Genomic DNA, 22115 nt, shown 5'->3' with positions numbered 1-22115 from the left:
AACAACAACTTTGCATAACATGAATAAACAAACAAACAAAAACCCAAATAGACTCAAATATAAAAAGGAAAAATTCAAAACCCAAACACTGAACAAAAAACAAACAGTGGACAAAACACAGGACCGTAACATTTACATCATGATGAGATTTCATATTCCCCACTCTGCGAAAAGTGTTTGATTCATGAGTATAATATTCAGTACAGTTTTCCGTGTCCCGAGGTCCTCATTCACTGAAGTAACTGTCTACACTAGATAGGTTATGTAATGAAACCTTGCTCCTCTATATTTCATCATTGATCTGTTACTCTCTTCATACCCACCTCCACTAGAAATTGATTTTGGTACTCAGAGGTGTATAAATATAAAATCAGATTAGTTTAGTTTTTCTTCTGAATATATTTATTGATTATTCACTTCCCAATGTATTCCTATGGAGCAGTCACTCGACACCCACAAATAAGCTGAGGTTGCCTAAAACAACTCCAATGTCGAAGGTGCTCCTCGGTACTGAGAAGCAAAATCACCCCTTCAAACACAATCTTCACCATCCATGTAACATAACAGAATGACTCAGCATAATAAATACAAGGACGGTAACAATGGCTTTTATTGCATGTAAAATATAGCAATAATACTTTGGGTTTAAAACAGAAATCTTGTTTCTTGTACCCTCTTGATGGCAGATTTTGTTAATGCAATTTCTTTAGAAGTTAGTGTGAGGCCTCTGGGCACACCTCCACATGATTTCTGCTGCCTGTCCCAGGATGGCTTGGCTTCAGTGCTCCTGCTGACAGGGCAAAAATGGGTGAATGTAATTATATGGCCACTGCATTGGAGGAATCCATCACCTGTGCAGCAGCAGGGTAATGTCCTGCTGAGTAACCCAAGGGGTGCTCTCCCCCTCCCTCCTTCCCTCTAATTTTTTTCTGTCTTTGGCTCTCATCTTCTCTCGCTCATATTTCTCTTTTCGCAACTTAAATCACAGTCTGCCCGTTTTCTCTGACAACCAGCTGCTCATCACTGTCCAAGCAGTCACGTACTCACAGACGCATGTAAAAGTATAAGTCTGTGCATAAGGAACAATTTTCAGCCTGCTTTTTATGCCATACATGCATGCTCATGTATCACGTACACATCACATACACACAGTAACTCCTGCTATCTTCATGAGGACAGCCAATAAAATACTAAATCCATAAGCCCATTGCTGTAACCTTAGCCGTCACAGCAAAGCCAGTCACTCTAACCTTACTGAATTCTCAATGAAACCCTAAATCTAAGTCTTTTCCCTAATTTCAAATTAAAATTTGTCCTCCAAAGATAGTAGAACAGGCCTACACACACACACACACACACACACACACACACACACACACACACACACACACACACACACACACACAGGAAATCTTTAATCTTGTACAACCAGAGGTTGGTATAAATCCAGTTATTCGTGACCTATACATTAGAGCTGCAGTAAATCTGCAAATGAGCTGGATCTGAAATAGAGACCTGACACACACACACACACACACACACACACACACACACACACACACACACACACACACACACACACACACACACACACACAGGAAATCTTTAATCTTGTACAACCAGAGGTTGGTATAAATCCAGTTATTCGTGACCTATACATTAGAGCTGCAGTAAATCTGCAAATGAGCTGGATCTGAAATAGAGACCTGACTCAGAGTCGATGTATCACTGCGATCCTCACTACCATAATTCAGAGACATTAAGACTCATTATTCCTATTCTCGTATCACTTTAGTGGCACTGTAGCTTCGACGTCTCAGTGAGGAGTGGTGCGAGGTTTTAATCATTCATTTAAACCTCTTTAAAACACATAGCATCATGACACACACCATACAGCAGGGGTCGGCAACCCTAGGCACGCGTGCCACAGTTGGCACGCGAAAGGGTTAACTGATGGCACGAGTATTCTCATTGTGCTGACTTTTTACAATCAGTTACAGTAACTCGTACTGCGTACTAGCTAGCATGACGGAGTTTCTATACAGCTGGGTGGGTGCTATGATGTTACTGATGTTGAACTTTATTTTATTCATAAGGTCAGCTAGTAGAGTTGCCAACTGTCCAGTAAAAAGACGAATCGTCCGTATTCAGAGAAATTATTACGTGTTTCGTATTGAGCTGAGAAGGGATGCAGTTTGTCCCGGACTTCAGCTACAATGAAAAAGACACAAAGCTGGAGTTATTCTGTGTCTTTACGCTGCACAGCTGCCTCTTCTCCTCTCATTCTCTGCCCCTCCCTCTCCTGTTGCTACTTCAATTATGAAACTGATCAATGATCAGCTGATCGGCTTTTCTCTCTTGTTTGTTTATCGCCCACTTTGTGCCAGAAAGAGGAAACCGCCGGATGTCGGTTTGGTTATCTGGTGAGAGGGAAACATGAAGAGGAAACCAGGAGATGTCCTTACTGAATCATCAGGGCTGTGATGGAGACACAGGTTTAACTTTTAGGTGACATGACTGAGTTGAAGGGAAGTTATGAACTGTTTCTGAGAGACAAATAACACCAGGATCCTTTTTTTACTTAGCTGACAGCTGGTAACTGTGCAGGGGCGGGTTTAGCAAAGTTTTGCCAGGGGGGCAGGTAGGGCATTAACAGGGAGAGGGGGGCACAAAGAAATACTTTCTTATTCTCATTTAAAATGTCTGTTATTAAATAATTATCTGAATCTTACAACCAAAGTTTTTATCTGACGTAAAATATATAGAAATCATATATATACCAACAAGACTGTACATCACTGTCACAACAGCGTTTGTTTTCATTTAAAGGCTTAATGGCTTTAATACCTGGTGGGCCGGTCTCTAGTCAAAATGCCCGGGACGATTTTTGTCCCAGTCCAGCCCTGGGCACGACACGCAGTGAATTAATATGAGAAGGTGCATTAAAAAATAAATGGCCGCGTCAGCGGTGCACATCGCAAATTAGCTCTCATAGACACATTAGTTGTGCTGCTTCTTCATGACGGTATCTTAGCTAGGGTTGCCAACTCCCTGAAAAATAAATAAGGGACACCTCGTGGCCAGGGCCGGGCAACCCAGTTGTCTTCACCCTTCTCAGTGTGGTAGCTCTTTTTTTGTGTGTGTGAAATTATTTTTTAACCATTTGACTTGAATTTGATTTAAGCAGATGTATATTCTTTGTGATATGACCATATGGGAAACAAATGATCATTTAGCCATTTATTTTTAGCTCACAATGACAACATTAACACAGTAAAACAGGTCTCTTTCTTAAACAGAAGCCTGTCATGCTTAACTTTTGAGAATATAAGTAAATCTTTCTTTAAAAGAACTCTGTCCTGCTTAACTTAAAATTATATAAATTAATAGAAAGCAATAGAACGAAAAATATTCTTGTAACAGTTGAGGTATTATTTCAGCTTTTCTAATGCTAATCAGCTGCTCCTGTTTGTAAACCCGCTTGTTCCCATGATTACGCACCTTAACTCATCATCATTATTCATCTATGTATTACTTTTATGTATTATTCATCTATTTGTTGTAATCATCCATCCTTGCAGTTGTTTATTACACAAAATAAATGATATTATCACACTTCTGGCCACATAGCGCTGATATTCACCGCACATGCCCATATTAACCTTAACCAGAGGGTTTAAACAACAAACCAGTGTTTACATACCATATCTGCTTCTGCCGTGGCCTGGTGGACAAAAAATTGGTTAAGGGTTCCCCGAGCTTTCACGCCCCTCATGTTCTTCTTGTGCCCACCACTAGAAGCATGCCTATGGAAAAAGTGCGCCGGCACACAGTGCAGTGCGCTTTATAGGTGTTATCGTGCACTTTCCCAGCCAGGTGTTTTCCTTTTCCCAGTCCTCCCTGTACTTTTGCAGCCTTTTTTCTTTTCTTTCTCTGAGGGGAACAAACATTGCTGCTCTAATGCTGGGCTTACACTGTGCGATTTTTGGCCCATTTTGAGCCGATTTTTGAGTCGTGCGACCGATTTGGTGATCGGCCCGATTTTGGCCTTCATCGTGCATCGTGTAGTATACGTGGGGTAACGAGAAGCGATTAACACCTCACGACCAGCTCCCGATCATCAATCGCTCGTGAGGGTGTCACCACAGCCGCTCACACTGCTCATGCGCAAACACGTAAACATCGGTGAAAAAGACGGCGCAGCACGGCTGTGCAGCGTGTGATCTGGACACAAGTGATGGAGGCACTTGTAGAACTTTGGAAAGCTCATCCGAGCCTTTTCGATGTGGCATCACAAAATTATCACGACCACAACAACCGTGAAAATAGTTGGATTTACACTGCTGCTCAATCACAGCTGCCTGATCATGTTTTTCATTAGCAATTTAGCAAAGTTGATGGTGGTGTGTCTGTGTGAGTGAAAGACAGAGAGAGCGAGCGACAGATTTTCTGTTATAACCTTCATGTTATGTTGGCACAGTGTGAGCACTCAGGTCGCATCAGAGCATCGGGCCGTATAGTGTGAGACCCTGCATCGTGACCTGCAAACTTCTAATCCCTGCGAGTCAATCGTGCAGTTTGAGCAGGAGCTGAATAACGTGACTGAAAAAAATCGCAGTGTCTGCCCAGCTTTAGGTGTACTGTCATCCGAGACGTGCACCGCAGTGTCGGCGTTTGTTTCCCTGTTGGCCATGCTTGTTGTTGTGGTCATCTGTTGTCTTCCGGTATTTTCTCCGCAAGCGACCTTTCCTCGACCAATGAGATAATCTGAATTGTCATACTCGAATTGTCATAAGTGTGCTGTCAGCTCATTGGTCACAAAGCAGGAGAGGGGCTGGGAATTATGTTTTCAAACAAAGCGTTAATTCCATTAACATTTATAGACTACTTTTGATTCTCACTGTATTACGGGACAAAGTGCGTCCCTTATTAGCTCAATACGGGACGTGTACTTTTGTTTCTAAATACGGGACGATTCCGTTTTTTAAGGGACGGTTGGCAACCCTAATCTTAGCTAACAACCCCAACTTAGCCTACTGGTGAGAGGGTCGTTGTTAGCTTTCCATATTCCGACATTTCAAAAGCTTCAGGAGCTGTCCGCTCAGCACAGCATCAGCACCACGGAAATACACGGATACATCCGTAGGCTTGAGACACAAGGCGTTTTTGGGACTTTCAGGTGTATGGACCAATTTTTTTTTTCTGATCAAACCAGAAATCTTTAATGAGCAGCTGGATTTGTCTCACATTAACTGGCTGAGTTAATGCCAGTTAATGCAACATCGAAGCAGCTGGAATCCACAGCTGTGCGTGTTCATGGAGCTGCATTTTCACCTGCTGGACATCACTACCTGACAAGTTTAACTGTCTTCAGAACATTGCAGAGGCCTTATTGACAGTATTTGACTCTACATATCTGTGTGAGCGGATTTTCTCTCACATGAGTCCTCAGGCAGCCGTCTGAATGCTGGACACTCGGAGACCTGTGTCTCTGAGTGGGAGACCAGAGATCACATTTTCCCTGTATTAACAGACATGCCATATTGGCCCAGTTTATTGTTCTTATCATTGTTGTGAGGAGACCATAAATAGCATTTGCATTTTCTGTTGTACAGTTCATTTGCTGTCATGGATAAAAAGTCTTTTTTTGTTTCAAAATAGCTGATAACTATTCACTGATAGCTGCCAACATCTGCGAACAAATATAATTCTATAAAGTGGTTCTATATAGTGCGTAACTGTTCATATAGAGCGTTATTAAATTTATTGCTAATGCAATCATATGGCACACTGACTTCTGAGGAAATTTTAAATGGCACTCGTCATCAGAAAGGTTGCCTACCCCTGCCATACAGTAATGTGATAAATAAGAAATATTGCGTTCTTGTTTCTGTTTTACCAGAAGACCAACCCACAAGTCAGTAATGTGGTAATGTCAGTAAACTCATTAGATGGCTTTGATTTTTATTTGTTTTGTCTTGATCACTTCTGATTGACAAATAGCTCAGGACTTGTGCCCTTTCTTCCACAGACATGTCAGATTTATTTTAGTTTGTCAACTCCTGAATTGGTTCTTTTGTTTTTGCTAGCTTGGTGGAAACTCTTACAGCTCCGGTCCAGAGACGATGTAGTCGAACCCTAAAGTGAGTCTTCGTAAGCCATCATCTGGATAGGTGAGATGACAGAGCTTCTGAGTGGACAGGCAGAAGGGGTGTAAGGGGGATTTTTCTGGCATGAGGAGGGAGGAAAGAAGAGAGGGAGGGGAGAGTGTTGGGTGGGGGGGTCACAGGTGGATAAAGAGAAGGAGAAAGGGAGGCTGCCTTCTCTAAGGAGTTGAGTAAACGTTGAGGAGTGGCTGAAGAGTCGGGGAACCAGCTTGACGTGCCACAGAGACAGTTCACAGTTGTTGTGTGGTGCTGGGGGTGCTGAGAGAGTCTAGTTCTCTTGTTGCTGTCATGGGTTTCAGGGAGGTGCTGCTGTCCTTCCTCCTGTTGTCTGTTGGGAGCTGGTGCAGAGGAGCTGTTATCACAGGGGTAAGATGGAAATTTCTAATGGAGCAACTCAATGTTAAGGTTTTTGATTTATCAGACTAAAGCAATATTTTAATCAACTCATCAATCTGTGTGTTGTCATATTGAAAGTGCATTTTACATTGTGTCTATCATAACTGTAACTGTTGCTTCAGTTCAGTGCCCCATTCCAAGTGGAATGGGGCACTAGTATATTCAAATAATTTTTTAAAAAATCAAGAAAAATATTTAAAATGTCTGTTTCTATCATTATATTTTCATCATCACAAAATCCTTTTATATATATATATATATATATATATATATATATAAATTTTTAGTTTTATTTTAAATTATTTTAACTTACATTTTTGTGTGTGGATGAAAACTGAACACATCACTTCTCTGGATAATATTGTTAAATTTCATTACAAATGACTAATGACAGATCATATCCTCCCCCGCTTGAAGTTAACTGGAAAAATCAGAGGAAATTATCTCAGCCCCCTGAATGCTATTCATTTGTAAATGGGTTAGGGAGAGGACAGGGAATAAATCAAATGGATTTCACTCGCCAAACATGGGAGGGTATCTCTATTACAATAAGTAAAAGTTATATATATGAAAAGATAAACTCTATATCTATTACCATATATGAAGATGAAACTGATTTACTGGCAACAATAGAATTGCTTTTATTACTTTTTGTCTAGACCTCTGCCACCTTGTCCTTCTATCTTTCTTGCAGGCTTGTGAGAGAGATGTGCAGTGTGGTTTTGGCCTTTGCTGTGCTGTCAGTCTATGGCTGAGGGGTCTGAGGATGTGTGTCCCAAGAGGTGTGGAAGGGGATGAGTGCCACCCCTTTAGCCACAAGGTGGGGATAAATGTGATGTCAGTTATAATAATCTTCCAGTGTTACACACACATACGCGCACATAGGCACACACACACGTTTATCCTTCTTTCCTGTTTTAAGAAATTCTGATTGCTGTCAAGCTGGCTGAAGCCTTAGAAAAGCTGCTGATAAGTGCAGGGGGTATTGATTCTACTCAGCAGATCTGAGCCATATATCTCTTTGATTATCTGGAACAGGCGACGATTACTTCTACTAACACCACATCCATCTCTGAAACTCAGACCGATTAAGAGAAGCTTTAGGGCCTGCAGTTCCAGTTGTCAGCTCATAAAGGATTTAAGCTGTCAGATTACCCCAAAGCTACATTCCCTTTCCCCTTTTTCACGCTTCCAGGTACCCTATCCAGGGAAAAGGCAACATCACACCTGCCCCTGTCTCCCCCACTTGGTGTGCACCAGGTATGCTGACAGCAAGTACAGGTGTACTGAGGACTTCAAAAACATGGACTTTTAACGGACGAGAGAACACCCAGAATGATGCAAGCACAACAGCAAACAGAGTGGAAATCTGAACGGCCTGCGGATCAAAATCTTCTTCAGTGACTTTATTCTTCATTTGTGTACTCTATGCACTAAAATGTATAGGTTCTACTGATGCACACAACAAGCACATAAAAAGAAACAGGGAAGTGTAACCAACAAGATCTACAATAAACATGAGACAGCTTTAATTTAACAAGCCAAATGTTACCCCGAGAGTTATTTGTGAACCTTTAGCACATCTGCTGTTTCTTTCATGCTCATTTTATATTAATTTATCATGAGACGTGTTCGAGTATTACTGTCAATAAACATATACATAAAGTTGTGTTTTATAGAGGGCTCAGTTAATATTGTTGCATAAAACATTATGTTCAGTATGGAATGGAAATGTCAACTGGTTTTAATCACGGTGTGATAACGGTCATAAACAGAATCTTAGTGCAAATACTTTCACACGCAAACTGACCTTGTATAATATATTTGATTAGTGCATACGTGAGTCAAGGTGAAATTCCCTCATGTTAAATCGTTAGTAGTTCTTTGTTTCTTCTGTCTTAAATTGAAATGTACCGTGTCCAGTGTGAAATCATGACCTGACACGTGGACTTCAAAAGCTTTAACTAATAAAAAATTAATAACAGGAAAACATTAAGGGAAAAAGTAGTATAGATCACCAGAGATGTTATGAACTGGGAGTATTACCCTGCAGCTGTGAGGTACTTGTGCTGTCCTTTACTTACTCTACTTGGTCTTTATATTTATACTCCACTGCATCTGTGTAAAATATTGTCCTTTGTACTTATATTTATTTGACATCTGCAGTAACTACTTACTTTTTAGGTCGAGTTACCACATAGAAAACATTTATAATGCTCATCAAATACAGCTCACCGTTACAGTATATAAAGAGCTGCAGCCTTAGCTACAGCATAAAACACCACTTATACATAAATGCACAGCAAATAATAATAAACCAGAATAAATTCAAAGACTAGCCACTTACATCATTTGTTTAATGTAGGATTACATTTTGCTAACTGTAATTGAGTATGTTTTGATTGGAGTACTATAATTGCTACTTCTATTGGGTGTGAATACTTTATGCTACCAATTTGTTAAATGTTACTGCAGCGTAGTACAGAAAAACAGCTATTGTTTTTCAGTGAACTTATGAAAATTGAGAAAAAGTGTTTGTCTAAATCTTAAACCTAACCCTAATTTCAGTTTATTAAGTCAAAACTTTGAGATAATAATGAGAAATTTTGACTTATGGATGGCAAAATAAGCAAATAAATACAGTGGTGGAAACAAGTTTCTGTAATTTACGGCTCACACTTTCACATGATTACATCTTTGCTTGTCCTACCTTTGTTTTATTGTTATCAGATAAACCTTTCCAAGTAATTCAAGCTCACATCTTTGGAAACCTTGAGGAAAGTTTGCATACTGGTATTAAGTAGAAGGTCTGGACATCATATCTCCTGAACTGCACACCAACACATTGGTGTACCTGTTTAGCACTTACAGTGTATTTAAATGATGTGACGAATAATAAAGTCAATCCTTTGGAAGTTAGTTGTCATTTTCAGTAGATACCCTGTAAATACAAGTTTGACTTTTAGAGTTGCAACTTTTAAGTTCATACAAAACATTTTTTTTACAATCTTCCTGAACACTTTCAGTGTTCACAAGCTTAATGGGATATTTGTCCCCAGATAAGAGTCTGTTTTCTAAATCATATGCTTCTTATCACCATCTTTCATATCAGCTTATAGGAAAGGGCATTTCGGAAAAACAACCTTGATTAGTTGTATATAAGGGCTGGCCTCAGCAACTGGACGTTCACTCATCTGAGTCTACCTGTAGAGACAGCAACATGATGAAGTGGCTGGTCGTTTTGGCTGCCCTCGTGGCTTTCGCTGAATGTCTCCATAAGTAAGTCTGACTTGATTGGTTGTTTCTTTATTTGTTTTATGTATTTGACATTAAATACATAAAAAATTGTGAAACTCTCCGTGTTCCTATGAGGAGATCTAAAGGTCCTCCTGCTCACCTGAATATCGCACAGACATTTCTCCAGCTGTAAAGTTCAGGCCTGCCTTGCTCATTGCATGACTTTCTGCTCACATTGCTACATGTAGGATGCCCCTGATTAAGGGAAAATCTGCCAGGCAAACCCTCAAAGAGAAAGGGTTGTGGGAGGAGTACAGGAAGAGTCACCCATACAACCCAGCAGCCAAGTTCTACAGCAGTGGCACCGAGTCCATGACCAATGACGCTGACGTAAGCCCAGATTAGTAAAAAGCTTTAGATTTTGTTCATGTCGTTGAAAACATACCTTGCTTTACTTTTTCAAAATTGTCTTTTTAAATCTGAATCTGCATCTGTGTACTTGTTCCTTCTTTATCTGTCCCTCTAGTTGTCCTACTATGGTACGATCTCCATTGGAACCCCTCCTCAGTCCTTCTCTGTCATTTTTGACACTGGCTCCTCCAACTTGTGGGTCCCTTCAGTGTATTGCAACAGTTCAGCCTGTGGTGAGTGCCTCTATGATGACTGCCGAAGCTCAGACAACATGGTACAACCTGGCCAGTATGGTTGGAACATACAGAAATGTGTACTTCTGTTATTAGATACTGTTCAAAAATATCCCTTTTTCATTTTAGGCTCTTTTTCATTCATGAATTTTATCCATAATGTAACTTTTTTCCAGCAGAAAATATGCTCTTAACTCGTGAGGCGAAATCAATATACAAGCCTAGATGAACTTGACCGCTAGCAACACTGGAATCCTTCGAGCATTAGTAGAAGTCATTTAGCAATAATAACAGAGCAGCACAGTTTGATTATCACAGTGACTTGAGATTTCTGCAGTATTTGCACTTGCAACTCTGATTCTCCACATAATGAATTGGTTTACTTTGGTAGCACATTCTTTCTAGCTTGTTCTAGTTGTAACTTTACCAGCAGAACAACACTCATTGCCATCACTGAAATGCTAGACATCCAAGTTGTATAAAATTGCAAAACTTAAAAATGCATTCCTCTGCAGAGAACCACAATCAATTCAACCCATCACAGTCATCCACCTTCCAGTGGGGTGACCAGTCTCTGTCCATCCAGTACGGGACTGGCAGCATGACTGGGTTACTGGGCAGCGACACTGTTGAGGTAACCAAAACCCGTGGAACAAAAAACTTAGTCTATTTAGACTTCAGATGGGCATCTCTTTGTGGTTTGCTGAACTGTGAGTGACAGCTGTTTTGCATGTCCAGGTGGGCGGCATCTCTGTGGCCAAGCAGGTGTTTGGATTGAGTGAGACAGAGGCTTCTTTCATGACTTACATGCAGGCTGATGGGATCTTAGGACTGGCCTTCCAGAGCATCGCCTCTGACAATGTTGTACCAGTTTTTAACAACATGATCACTCAGGGGCTGGTGTCAGAGCCCATTTTCTCAGTCTACCTGAGCGGGTACTGAAATGAAATGGAATTCAGTTGGCTGGAAAATCTTTATTGGGTTTTTCTTTTTGAGTATATTTTGTGAATTTATGATATGATTCTCTCTCTCTCTCTCTGTGTGTGTGTGTGTGTGTGTGTGTGTGTGTGTGTGTGTGTGTGTGTGTGTGTGTGTGTGTGTGTGTGTGTGTGTGTGTAATATCTTAGCAATAGTGAACAGGGCAGCGAGGTGGTCTTTGGTGGTACTGACAGCACCCACTACACTGGAACAATCACCTGGATCCCCCTGTCTTCTGCCACCTACTGGCAGATCAACATGGACAGGTGCCAATAAGTCATCCAAAAGCTGTTTTCTTCATAGCCAACATCTTTGCTTACAGCTTCATATCAGACACAAAAAATCACAAGGTTATAAAACTTCTTGGCTTGACTGTAATTCAACTTTCCACTTCACAGTGTTACCATCAACGGGCAGACTGTAGCCTGCTCTGGCGGGTGCCAGGCCATCATCGACACTGGCACCTCCCAGATTGTTGGTCCAACCACTGACATCAACAATCTGAATAGCTGGGTTGGAGCCTCAACCGACCAGTCAGGAGATGTGAGTCATACCATCGTGACACAAATTTTCCCCTTTTTCTGAACCCAGAGTAAACAGACATTTAAGACCCTGACGTCAGAACTTTGAAATAAAAATAATTAAGTGGGATTCGGATAGCTGCTTCAGTTGGAAAACTGTAAAATACCAATAAACAGATTTTCTTCTGCCTCATGGCCTCTGACTTTGTTCTGCTGACAGGCTATAGTGAACTGCCAGAACATCCCGAGCATGCCCGATGTCACCTTCACTCTCAATGGAAACGCCTTCACAGTCCCTGCATCTGCCTATGTTTCTCAGGTCAGTAAGACCATCCTGCCAACCACAGCACCAAATAATACAATACAATAATGAAGATTTGAAGAAATATATCTTTTCTTTCTCCCCTGTCCACAGAGCTCCTCTGGTTGTATGACTGGCTTTGGTCAGGGTGGCACCATGCAGCTCTGGATCTTGGGAGATGTTTTCATCCGGGAATACTATGCCGTCTTTAATGCCCAGTCCCAGAACATTGGTCTGGCCAAGTCAGCTTAATGACATCAGTAATCTCATAAATACTCCAAGCATGTATTTTAATGGAATGGGAGAGTTTATGCAAACAGGAGTTTGTGGAAAACGTGCATGTGAACATGTTGTAGCTGCCTTTACATTAAACAGATTATAGCAACGCATAGCATTTCTCTGTGTGTGTGTGTATCTGTGTCGACTGGACTTGCATGGCTATCTACTATTATCGCACATCAGTAGAATAAAGTGTTTCTGTGTTGTGCTGAAATGTCACAGGAACAAGAATCAGTCCAGTGTGTTCTTTTATACACTCGACCTTTTACAAAGGATCTGAAAGTTTTCACTTTTTTATGGTAAGGACAACAGGCTAAGAAAAAAATGACCCAACTGCTCTCAGAAGAAAAAAGGGCAGGTTGCCACTGACATCGAAGAAGCTGATAAGGACAAACATTGATAGAACAGATGATAACCTGATGACATGATTTCACAACTCTGCTGCTATCTCAACCTGTGAACATGAGAATGGGGAAGTCTCAAACACAGACAAAGCACACATTTACTGCAGAGACAGAGTTAACTGTTTTAATTTCATTTCTTATGCTGTCAACATTTCTCCATTAATAGCTCATTATTATAAACATCATCAGATTTCAGATTTTACAGTCCATTCAAGGTTTGGGATACAAAATAATCAAAACAAAGTAGAAGTGATCAGTCTCTGCTTGATCATTAAACATCTTTTAGTATTTAAGCAGTTAACTGACATATACATAAAAACTTTCCAACAAAACACTGACAAAAGAATTAAAGTGGATCAGACATTAAAATCTGTAACTCAAATTCACGGTTGGATTGCCAGTATGGAGTATTCCACCATCCCAGCATGCTCTTCGTCGGCAGCTCCTGTTGGTGCGTTGTGCATCCTCACATTTGCATACACTTCTTCGGGCTTCTGCAGAGCCCTGAAGTCCACCATTGTGTAAACTACGCTGCTCGTTTCCTAGTAGAGACACATTTTGCCAAGAGACAGTATTTTAGAGGAAGTTTAAAGTATAAACATGTCTCCAATTTAACATGATAGTGAGTCACAGCGACTGCTTGTTCCCTGTTTAGCACGTACCGAAGCTTCTTGGTTCAGTGAGTCACGGTGAGTTTGTCCATATTTGTCTACAAAGAAAAACAACAGAACTTCACATCATTTACCCATTCTATAAGAGGAAAAAAAAGAATATATTTTATCATAAACTTTGGCAGACAGTCTGAGCTCTGCGACAGCAGTTTTCAGGGAACTGCTTACCTAGCAGTTTGGATTTTCTCCTGACTCTGCAGCAAACAACACCAATCACTGAACTGATGAACATCATCACTGTAATTGCCACAATGACAGCCAGCGGCAAACTAAAACTCCAGGAGACTCTGAAGAGGAGCAGAGCACAAAAATGAAAAAACTATTCATGTTTCAGACACAGGAACAATTTGACCAGTGAGCAACAACAAAAACGAGCAATGTGCAGAGTGACCACCTGTTGCTGTCACCGTGGTCCTCTGCTAAAGCAGGTCTAGTGGACTCTGGGAGTGCTGTGGATGTGCCGGGGGCTTTGGTGGTCCCTGTGATTGGAGGCTGTGAATGGCTGAAGTGATCTGAAACTTCTGCAAATTTCAGATATAACAAAGTCAAATAAAAATCATGCTTAAATACAGCTAATAAACAATGACAGTAACAACTGTTGCATGAAATGCATTTAGAGCATCCTGTCAAAAGTTTTATAAGAATACTCACCAGACACTTCTACATAATAGTCCCTGTAGATGTGATTTGGGGCTCCCAGCACGACACACCTGTAAAAGCCTCCATCTACAAATTGCACATTTGCTATTCTAAATTCAATCCAGCCATCATTTTCTATTTTGGTCACTCTTCCTTTCAAAAGTTCACAGGTATATCCTGAACTGTCCATCAGCCTGTAGCAGCCTCCCGGATACAGTTTACAGCAAGCCTTGTTGTAACTGTTGTAAAATGAAGGAAAGGAGAGTCTCAGGAAAATGTGCTCGAACTCTTTAATCCTCTCCTGGCCTTTTAGATGACAGATATCTGGAAAACAAACAGCTGTCAATACAACTTCTCAAATACTGGAAAAAGTGGAATAGCCTTTTTTTTTCATACCTATTAAAAGAATAAAAACAATGGAAAACTTCATCTTCATTGTGATGCTCGCTAATTCTCAGCACTTTGGGACAGTTTTAGTTTTGAATTCTTGCTGCAGGATTGAAGGCTCCTCCTAAAGAGGAAAGAAGAGGAAGTTGTCAAAGACGTGCTCCTCACGAGGCTTTGGGAACTGTTGCTGGACACGTCTGTGGCACAACAGTTCTGTGGCTGATTCTTTTTTTGACTGTGTTATGTGTCTGCATATTGGAAATGGACACAAATGGAAATGGACAATGGAGAGTCAATATCACTGGAAAAGAAATATGAAAATGCTTTCACCTCATATCCAACAGCGAACATTTGTCTCATAGTTTTGCATTTACACAAGAATGTGATCGCTTTAGCAGCTCATTAAGTTGCATGACTAAAATCTTGCAAAACACAAAATGTACTATTGCTTTTTTATATGGTTACAATAATAAAATAAAACCAACTACATGAAACATATGCTGGTAGCTTTATTTTATTTTACTGCACAGACAAAGACACAAGGAGATTAACCGAACTAGTTCACTTCTGATGCAACATTTGTGTTTATTACATCGTGTGTGTGTGTGTGTGTGTGTGTGTGTGTGTGTGTGTGTGTGTGTGTGTGTGTGTGTGTGTGTGTGTGTGTGTGTGTGTGTGTGAGTGATTCAGCCTCCAATACTATTAAAAGATTTTACCATATACTGTGATTTCCATTAACAAGTTATACTGTCATAAACTACAACTATGCCTGCCAGTGACTTTGTGAGGTCATTAGACTTACTTAGAGCTTTTTATTCTCATTGTGCATTTTCTTGGGTAGCTGGACCACAAAGGTAAAGTAAGAAGAAGAGAAACCAATATACAACGAAGGCGGAAAATAAATAAATAAATAAATAATTAAATAAATATAATAAAATAAAAAACAGTGTATATGTATACATATGTGAGTGGAACTATATACATGGTGTATGTGTAGGAAACATTGAAACAGACTGGGACCAAAATAATTGCACATGAGCCAAAAATATTGCACATTAAAACAAATATTTACCAAAGCTGGAAAACAGAGTATTGAGAAAACATATTTCTGCTGAGACATTTGGATGGTACAGTCAAAATTTAAGGATACTTGCTTAAGTTTAAACCAAGCATTTACTTTGAATGTGGCGTGGTTGTTGGTTTTGGTTTCAGTATTTCAGAAAGCACTGATCCACTGGCATTTCCCACACAGTCATCTGTAAGAGAAAATATCCAGTAAACGGAGGTTCTTCAGAAGAAAATGTGTTGCTGATATCAAAGGTCAGAGGAAGAAGGCCAGACTGCTTCAAGGTGAAAAGAAAGCAACAGTAACTCCAAGAAGGAAACCACATCGGAGGCAACTTCTATTAACTGAAGTATATATATACATATATTATTCCCCGCTCGCCCCTGCGGGCGGTCAATCCTTCAAGCTCGGGTCCTTTACCAGAGGCCTGGGAGCTTGAGGGGATCTTAGCTGTTCCTAGGACTGCGCTCTTCTGGACAGAGATCTCTGATGTTGTTCCCAGGATCTGCTGGAGCCACTAGCCTAGCTTGGGAGTCACTGCAAATGACTCCCAAGCTATATATACATATGTATGTGTATATACACATACATATACATATATATATATACACATATCAGTTGGTGGCATGCAGTCTGACTTCATCACATTTTAGTACCTGCTCAGATCTCTTCGAAGCCCGGCCAAGCAGGCACCATTTAGTACCAAGTACCAGGTACTGTGACATAATGGAAAACCCTGAAAACTGTGGCAAACTGTGGCGAGTCGATCTGATTAATTACTAATGTAAAAGGGGCTTTTTGAGACAGTGGTCTTGGTGCAGTTACAAATGAATTTCAGAGCAGTTCATTTATGGTATAGATTAACCATGACAGAGACACACAACCATTAACCTCTTTATGAATTAGAAAAAAGAGATGCTAAATCTTGTCATATTATGATTCTTTTTCAAATGCATTAGATTAGTGCTATCACTACAGGGGACAATGCTGCAGCCTTATTTGGTCTTGAGCTGCACGTTTACAAGGAAAGAGGATGATGCTTTTCCTTCTTTTACTTTAAACAAAACATCTCAGTTCAGTTCTATTCTCTGACACACTGTGGACATTTTCAGATTTGGTAGAAACTCTATCAAGATTTTATTCACAGCAAAAAAAAAGTGTACAGTATCTATTTCATCTACTGGCATCCATAAGCTCCTCATACAATGTACAAATTTTCACATTTACTATTTGACAAAAAAAGGAAAAAATATTAAGGAAGTTATTTATTTTGCTTTGGAAAAAAATTGTTTTAATGATTGAATGTTATGTCTGATTAATTTCTGAATTCTCAGACTGGTCCGGTGTGCAGGCCAAAATATGGGTATAAAAAGATGAATTCAGTTCCATGGCTTTGACTTTTAGTTTTTAACAAGTTTTTGCCAGATTTAAAAACAATATTTGTGCTTTCCTGTTATTAATGACTGCTGGTCTAATAAATGTTTTAAGCATTGTATCAGTATGATTTGTATTCATTCTAATACACAAAACTATTTATACAATTTTTTGCACAATTTGTTGGTTTGATAAATTAATCTTGGAACACTCCTGTGAGTAAAGCTGGCATACAAACATGAAATCACTTTAAATACAAGAAAAGGATCTTTTATAAAACCCACTGAGCCTGGACATAAACCCAAAGCTACATGAGAGTTTCTTAAAAACAGGTATATGAGATGAATAAACTCCTAGAGAGAAAAAATGTAACAAAGTTTGATTTACCAAATCTGTTATGAACTAAACAATAGTAGTAAAGCACTCCCGGATCTCCCGAGTGATCACTGAACAAGCTTTTCTTCTTTTCATCGTGGAAACATTCACGTGATCTTTTGTTTTGTTTTGTTTTTGCATTTGTTTTGCTGTAGTCTGATGTGACTATGTGTTTCACATTCATTCACATTGCTTTTTCTGTAATCGGGTGTCATTACACTAACTACAGTACTAGTGATGCTGTGATAAAACCCTGTGAATATGTCGAATCTGTCCGGCCAATTGCTTCGCCAAAACACAGATCACACAAAGCCCCATTCAACAGCTCATTTGGAAATACTGACATCTGCTGGTCATTCACTCTACAACAGCCCTGCTGTGATATATCAGTGAGTATGTGAACGTTAATCATGTATCAATTGCAGAATACCCGTATGAGTATGAGGTCCAGTGTGTGTGTGTGTGTGTGTGTGTGTGTGTGTGTGTGTGTGTGTGTGTGTGTGTGTGTGTGTGTGTGTGTGTGTTTATGAAACAACCCATCCACTCTACGATTGTTTTGCGAAGATGTCACATGCTCACAAAATGCTGATAATTTTAACATTTTTAGTGGCTCCATAATGTGCTTGCATTCTCCTCGGAATCACCTCAGACCCAGATCACATAAAACACTGCCTGGAATTCTGTAATGTGTTTTCAAAAGCTTGAATGACATAACGAGGGAGTAACGTTGTTTAAGAGAAAGGGGGCTTCGGTTGTACTTGGTTAAATGACATTCTGAAGAACGACAAAGGCCTCGACACAGACGTAACTTCCCTACTAACTAAACAATTTAGAACGAAAGAAGCCCCCTGCGTACTCACATTATGATGAGTGTAGAATGGATGTTTTCACAGCAGGTATGGACAAGCATATGATCACAGCTACCAACATTTTCCCAGTATTACTATTTGTGTCACTTAAAGCACATTATGTCAGTTTGTTTAAGAAGCAGGGTTGCAGCCATTTCATTATGATGTCACTCTCAAAGATCACAGAGCAGATCACATAGCATTTGTAGAATCAAGAGATCTGGTACAAAGACGTGCATGTGGTGTCTTATTGCACCCCAAAATGATATGTGGCGGGATCTTTTAGTGGTTTTTGTACAGCGGATCAGTTAATTTGTGCGTGCATACCACCCCAAATGTACCTTGCATTCAAGAAAGACCTCAACTGTTACTGGAACATATGGCTCAGCTAAAATGCAGGTCCAGGTTTACAGGCCAGCTGTATTTCTGCTACGTGCACATGGAATTGACACTTCATTGCATATACATTTGCCTCCCGTTCCTTTTGTTGTTTTAGGTTAATACTTTAAAAGGCGATTTAAAAAAATTAAATAACGTGAGAGTTATGTCAGGTGGAATTGTATGTGTGTGAAAGCTGTACATTTCTCCTCAAATCAATGTTTTGATTCAGTGTGTCAACCCATGTGGTACTTTAAATTACACAAATGAAGGTTTAGAGTGCTGCAGTCTAGTAGGTATTGACTCAAGCAAGATTTAAAAAGCATTACAAGTTGATCATGACCCTAATTCAGAAAGCATTAATTTTTTCCTGCAAAAGAACACAACCTCCAGGCTTTTTCAGCATTGTCAGTTTGTGCAAAGAATCATTTTCCACTACATGTACAACAGGTGAAAAACAAATTAAAATAAACACATTAAACCTCCCAAGTGTTTTTTGTTTAATTGCTATTATTTTTCATTTCCTAAAGATTAATTGAAAGGTCCATGGAGTTTGGAGGGTGAGGACCCAGGAAACCGCAACAAGGAGGAGAGGGACAGAAAATGGCAAGTCGCAAAGGAGGCCTTGGAGACCATGATGAAAATGTCCACCTCACTCAGGCTTTTTGCTTTAGACTTTCCATTCTGGACCAATCTATGTGCAGAAATGTGCCTAAAACCCTGAAAACTGTTAAACTTACCACAGATATTCACTTAGTGTCTATAATAACAACATTTAATAGTTTCATGAATTGTGTTCATCTCATACCCAAACCACCTTTATCAAATTCTACTCTAAATTCTGCTCTAATACAATACCAGTACTCATGACCAGAGTGCACAAATGCAACATTGTTTTTTCATACTTGACAACACAATAAAACACAAGAAAAATCAGAATATGTTTGAGATTAGGATTTTTATTTGATGGTAAATCAATTTTCTTAAAATTTCATTTTGTTTTACTTTGATGCTATAATGGATGATTTTAAAATTCAGTTAAATCTAAGATTATATAGCATCGCAGCAAAACAAGAGTCTCCTCAAGGTGCTTTATAATGTAAGGTGAAAACCCTACAGTATTAGCAGGAAAATACCCAACAATCAAAAGATCCCCTTTGAGCAAGCACTAGGCGACAGTGGGGAGAAAAAACTCCCTTTTAACAGGAAGAAACCTCCAGCAGAACCAGGCTCAAGAGGGGGCGGCCATCTGCTGCGACTGGTTGGGGGTGATGGAGAGACAATATAGGGAGACAAGATGAAATATACTTCTGTTGGCCAATTACATTGTTTTTGAATAAATTATTAAATGCTTCGAGATCTTTAAAGAAGCATTGTAGTGTGTGTGTGTGTGTGGGGGGGGGGGGGGGGGGGGGGGGGTGCAGCTGGTCTTTTAGTCATCGCTGCTGCCCCTACAGCAGCTCCTAAACGGCTTCATTAAAGCTTTTCCCACTGCTCGAAAGAACCTTGTAATTTTAGACTTCAGTGGGGGATTGAGTACAACCTCAATAATCATGTCCAGGAGATCCAGAAAAAGTTCATCAAAAGTGTAATCATCTGGTGTAAGAGCCGAATGTACAAACTGATCTGCAGAGTCAAGCTCCTTTATAAGGGCCTTACTCATTTTCTTTAGCATCCGCCGTTTGTTATTTTTAAGAGCACTCAGATATCCTGGGATTCTGACCTTATCTAGAAGCAGATCTGTAAGACGCCTGGTGATCGCTTCGTAATTTTCTATATTCAGATAGTTTGTGTCGAAAAGACATTTCTCCAGGAGCTCATCTAACAGACAGTTACTGAAGTCTCTGACAATTTTCTCAGACTCCTCCTGTAAGTTTTCAGAGGTTGATGGCTGACTTTGAGCTTCTGTAAGCCCAGCTTCAGTGATTGGTTCAGGCTCAGGGCTGTTTTCTGGGGGTGGGCCCTGCTCTAGTACACTCACGCAGGAGACTGTTTCATTTTTGGGAGGACAATCTGGACGTGACTCTGGTTCAGACAGTCTGTCATTTTCTTTTTGCTCTGTTGGAGTCAGTGCTCTTAAAATCACATCCTGGATGTCTCCCACGGCACCAGAAATCTTGTCACTTTGAACAGTTTGATCCAAAGCATCATTCTCTAACCACAGAAGAGTGTTTTGCAAAAACTTTTGCACTGAGTCTTCTACAGTCACATAGAGGACCTCGGGCGAAAAGGGTAACTCATCTGTTGGCTCTGCAGACCTAGAGATGACAGAGTCTGAAAGACATTTTCCTGATAGCATCACAGGGAGTACATATCTTTCAGTTGACTGGAGATGGTCATACACTTTATCTGTCAACTCCCTGGAAAACATCTCAATTTCCTTTATCTTTTCCAGGGGGTTCCAGATACGGTTCAAATGTTCTGGCCCGTTTAATTTATTAAACATTTGTTCAAGAACAGGTTTGATGGTGTTATAATCAACTGGGGAAGAACTCTTAAACATGCTATCCATCACTGGTGTGTTTACATAGCTACAAAAAGAACTGTAGCTGTCCATACAATCTGCTCTCTGATCATCAAGAGACTTGACCGGTTCGTGGAGACAGATGAAGAACCTTTTGTTTTTCTTCACCAGGTGTTTTATCTCTCTGATCATTTTGTAAAACTGCTTTTTGGCAAAAGCGCAGAAGTGGTCTTTGTGCAGCTTTTGGTCATTGCTTTTTCTGGATGGGATGCATGACGTGAAAAAGTTTTTCACCTTTTGGATATTTAACTGCACATTAAAAGCAGATTCGCGTGAGTCACATTTCTCACTAGATGTGACATCTTCACCATCAAAAGACTGCAGATTATCAATTATTGTGATTACAATGTCAGCTGCAGCTATTTCTGCTGGCGTGCTGGGACGCTGGAGACTTTCAGCTGTCTCAGCATCTGTGCACTTCTCTATTTCTGTGTCATCTTCGGCATTCGAATACTTCAGAGTGTCAAGTATTGCACTGACAACATCAGCCACGATCACTTCACCTGTGGTGCTGGAACGACTTTCCGCCATCTCTCCAGTTTCACTTTCTTTTATCTCTACAGGCGTCATGTCATTTTCATCCTTATTGTCCTCTGTGATTCCTGTGTCTGTGCTCCATTTGGTGAGAGCGCTGCTCACCTCCTCAACAACCATTGCCTTCTCAGAGATCTTTGATTCAGTACTCTCTGAATTAGACGGGCTAGGGGAACTAGCTGCGCCGCCCTTTGACATGCACTGGCTGCTTAGCTTACCTGCACATTTTTCCAAACACGAGGCTGCGTGAGAGACCATGCGTCGAAGGTTTTTTGTGGTTGTCATTTTTCCACTGACATAAACGGCAGGATCTGACCGTAAATCCGGGTTGTTCAAGAGTAGAGTCACAGCTGAGTCGACCTTTTCTGAGATCTCCAATTCAATCAGTTTTG

At 40.2% G+C, this 22115-nt stretch overlaps 3 protein-coding genes across 4 annotated transcripts; 2 read left to right on the top strand and 1 right to left on the bottom strand.

Annotated features, from left to right (window-relative positions):
• Window positions 1-4771: 4771 nt before the first annotated feature.
• Window positions 4772-8230, top strand: prok1 (prokineticin 1). Of its 2 annotated transcripts, XM_080898916.1 has the most exons (4): window positions 4772-5420; window positions 6090-6533; window positions 7258-7383; window positions 7759-8230. In XM_080898916.1, the coding sequence occupies exons 2-4, from the start codon at window positions 6456-6458 to the stop codon at window positions 7876-7878; spliced, it is 324 nt and encodes a 107-aa protein (XP_080755042.1). In that variant the 5' UTR covers window positions 4772-5420; window positions 6090-6455; the 3' UTR covers window positions 7879-8230. The 2 variants fall into 2 exon arrangements, with proteins under 2 accessions (XP_080755042.1, XP_080755041.1); XM_080898915.1 differs by having other exon boundaries at window positions 4772-6533.
• A 1553-nt stretch (window positions 8231-9783) lies between these two features.
• Window positions 9784-12496, top strand: LOC308407463 (pepsin A-like; the record flags this gene model as incomplete). Its single annotated transcript, XM_080899113.1, has 9 exons — window positions 9784-9842; window positions 10049-10190; window positions 10327-10444; window positions 10960-11078; window positions 11183-11379; window positions 11572-11688; window positions 11821-11965; window positions 12164-12262; window positions 12359-12496. The coding sequence occupies 9 exons, from the start codon at window positions 9784-9786 to the stop codon at window positions 12494-12496; spliced, it is 1134 nt and encodes a 377-aa protein (XP_080755239.1).
• A 776-nt stretch (window positions 12497-13272) lies between these two features.
• On the bottom strand, window positions 13273-14324 carry LOC308406591 (uncharacterized protein; the record flags this gene model as incomplete). The annotated part of the gene is made up of 5 exons (XM_080897671.1): window positions 13273-13469; window positions 13590-13636; window positions 13767-13885; window positions 13993-14119; window positions 14309-14324. 5 exons carry the CDS (start codon window positions 14322-14324, stop codon window positions 13311-13313), a joined length of 468 nt encoding a protein of 155 aa, XP_080753797.1. The 3' UTR covers window positions 13273-13310.
• Window positions 14325-22115: the final 7791 nt, after the last annotated feature.

Source organism: Rhamphochromis sp. 'chilingali' (genome assembly GCF_963969265.1).
Source record: "Rhamphochromis sp. 'chilingali' genome assembly, chromosome: 12".
Taxonomy (NCBI): Eukaryota; Metazoa; Chordata; class Actinopteri; order Cichliformes; family Cichlidae; genus Rhamphochromis; species Rhamphochromis sp. 'chilingali'.
Note: the sequence above shows the minus strand (reverse complement) of the source record. Positions and strands in the feature narration are given on the sequence as shown.

Excerpts from the sequence above, each read along its gene's own strand:
- prok1 (XM_080898916.1), top strand. The coding sequence starts at position 6,456 with ATGGGTTTCAGGGAGGTGCTGCTGTCCTTCCTCCTGTTGTCTGTTGGG. Across the intron at positions 6,534-7,257 it reads GAGGAGCTGTTATCACAGGG|GCTTGTGAGAGAGATGTGCA; the intron begins GTAAGATGGAAA and ends TCTTTCTTGCAG. Across the intron at positions 7,384-7,758 it reads GCCACCCCTTTAGCCACAAG|GTACCCTATCCAGGGAAAAG; the intron begins GTGGGGATAAAT and ends TCACGCTTCCAG.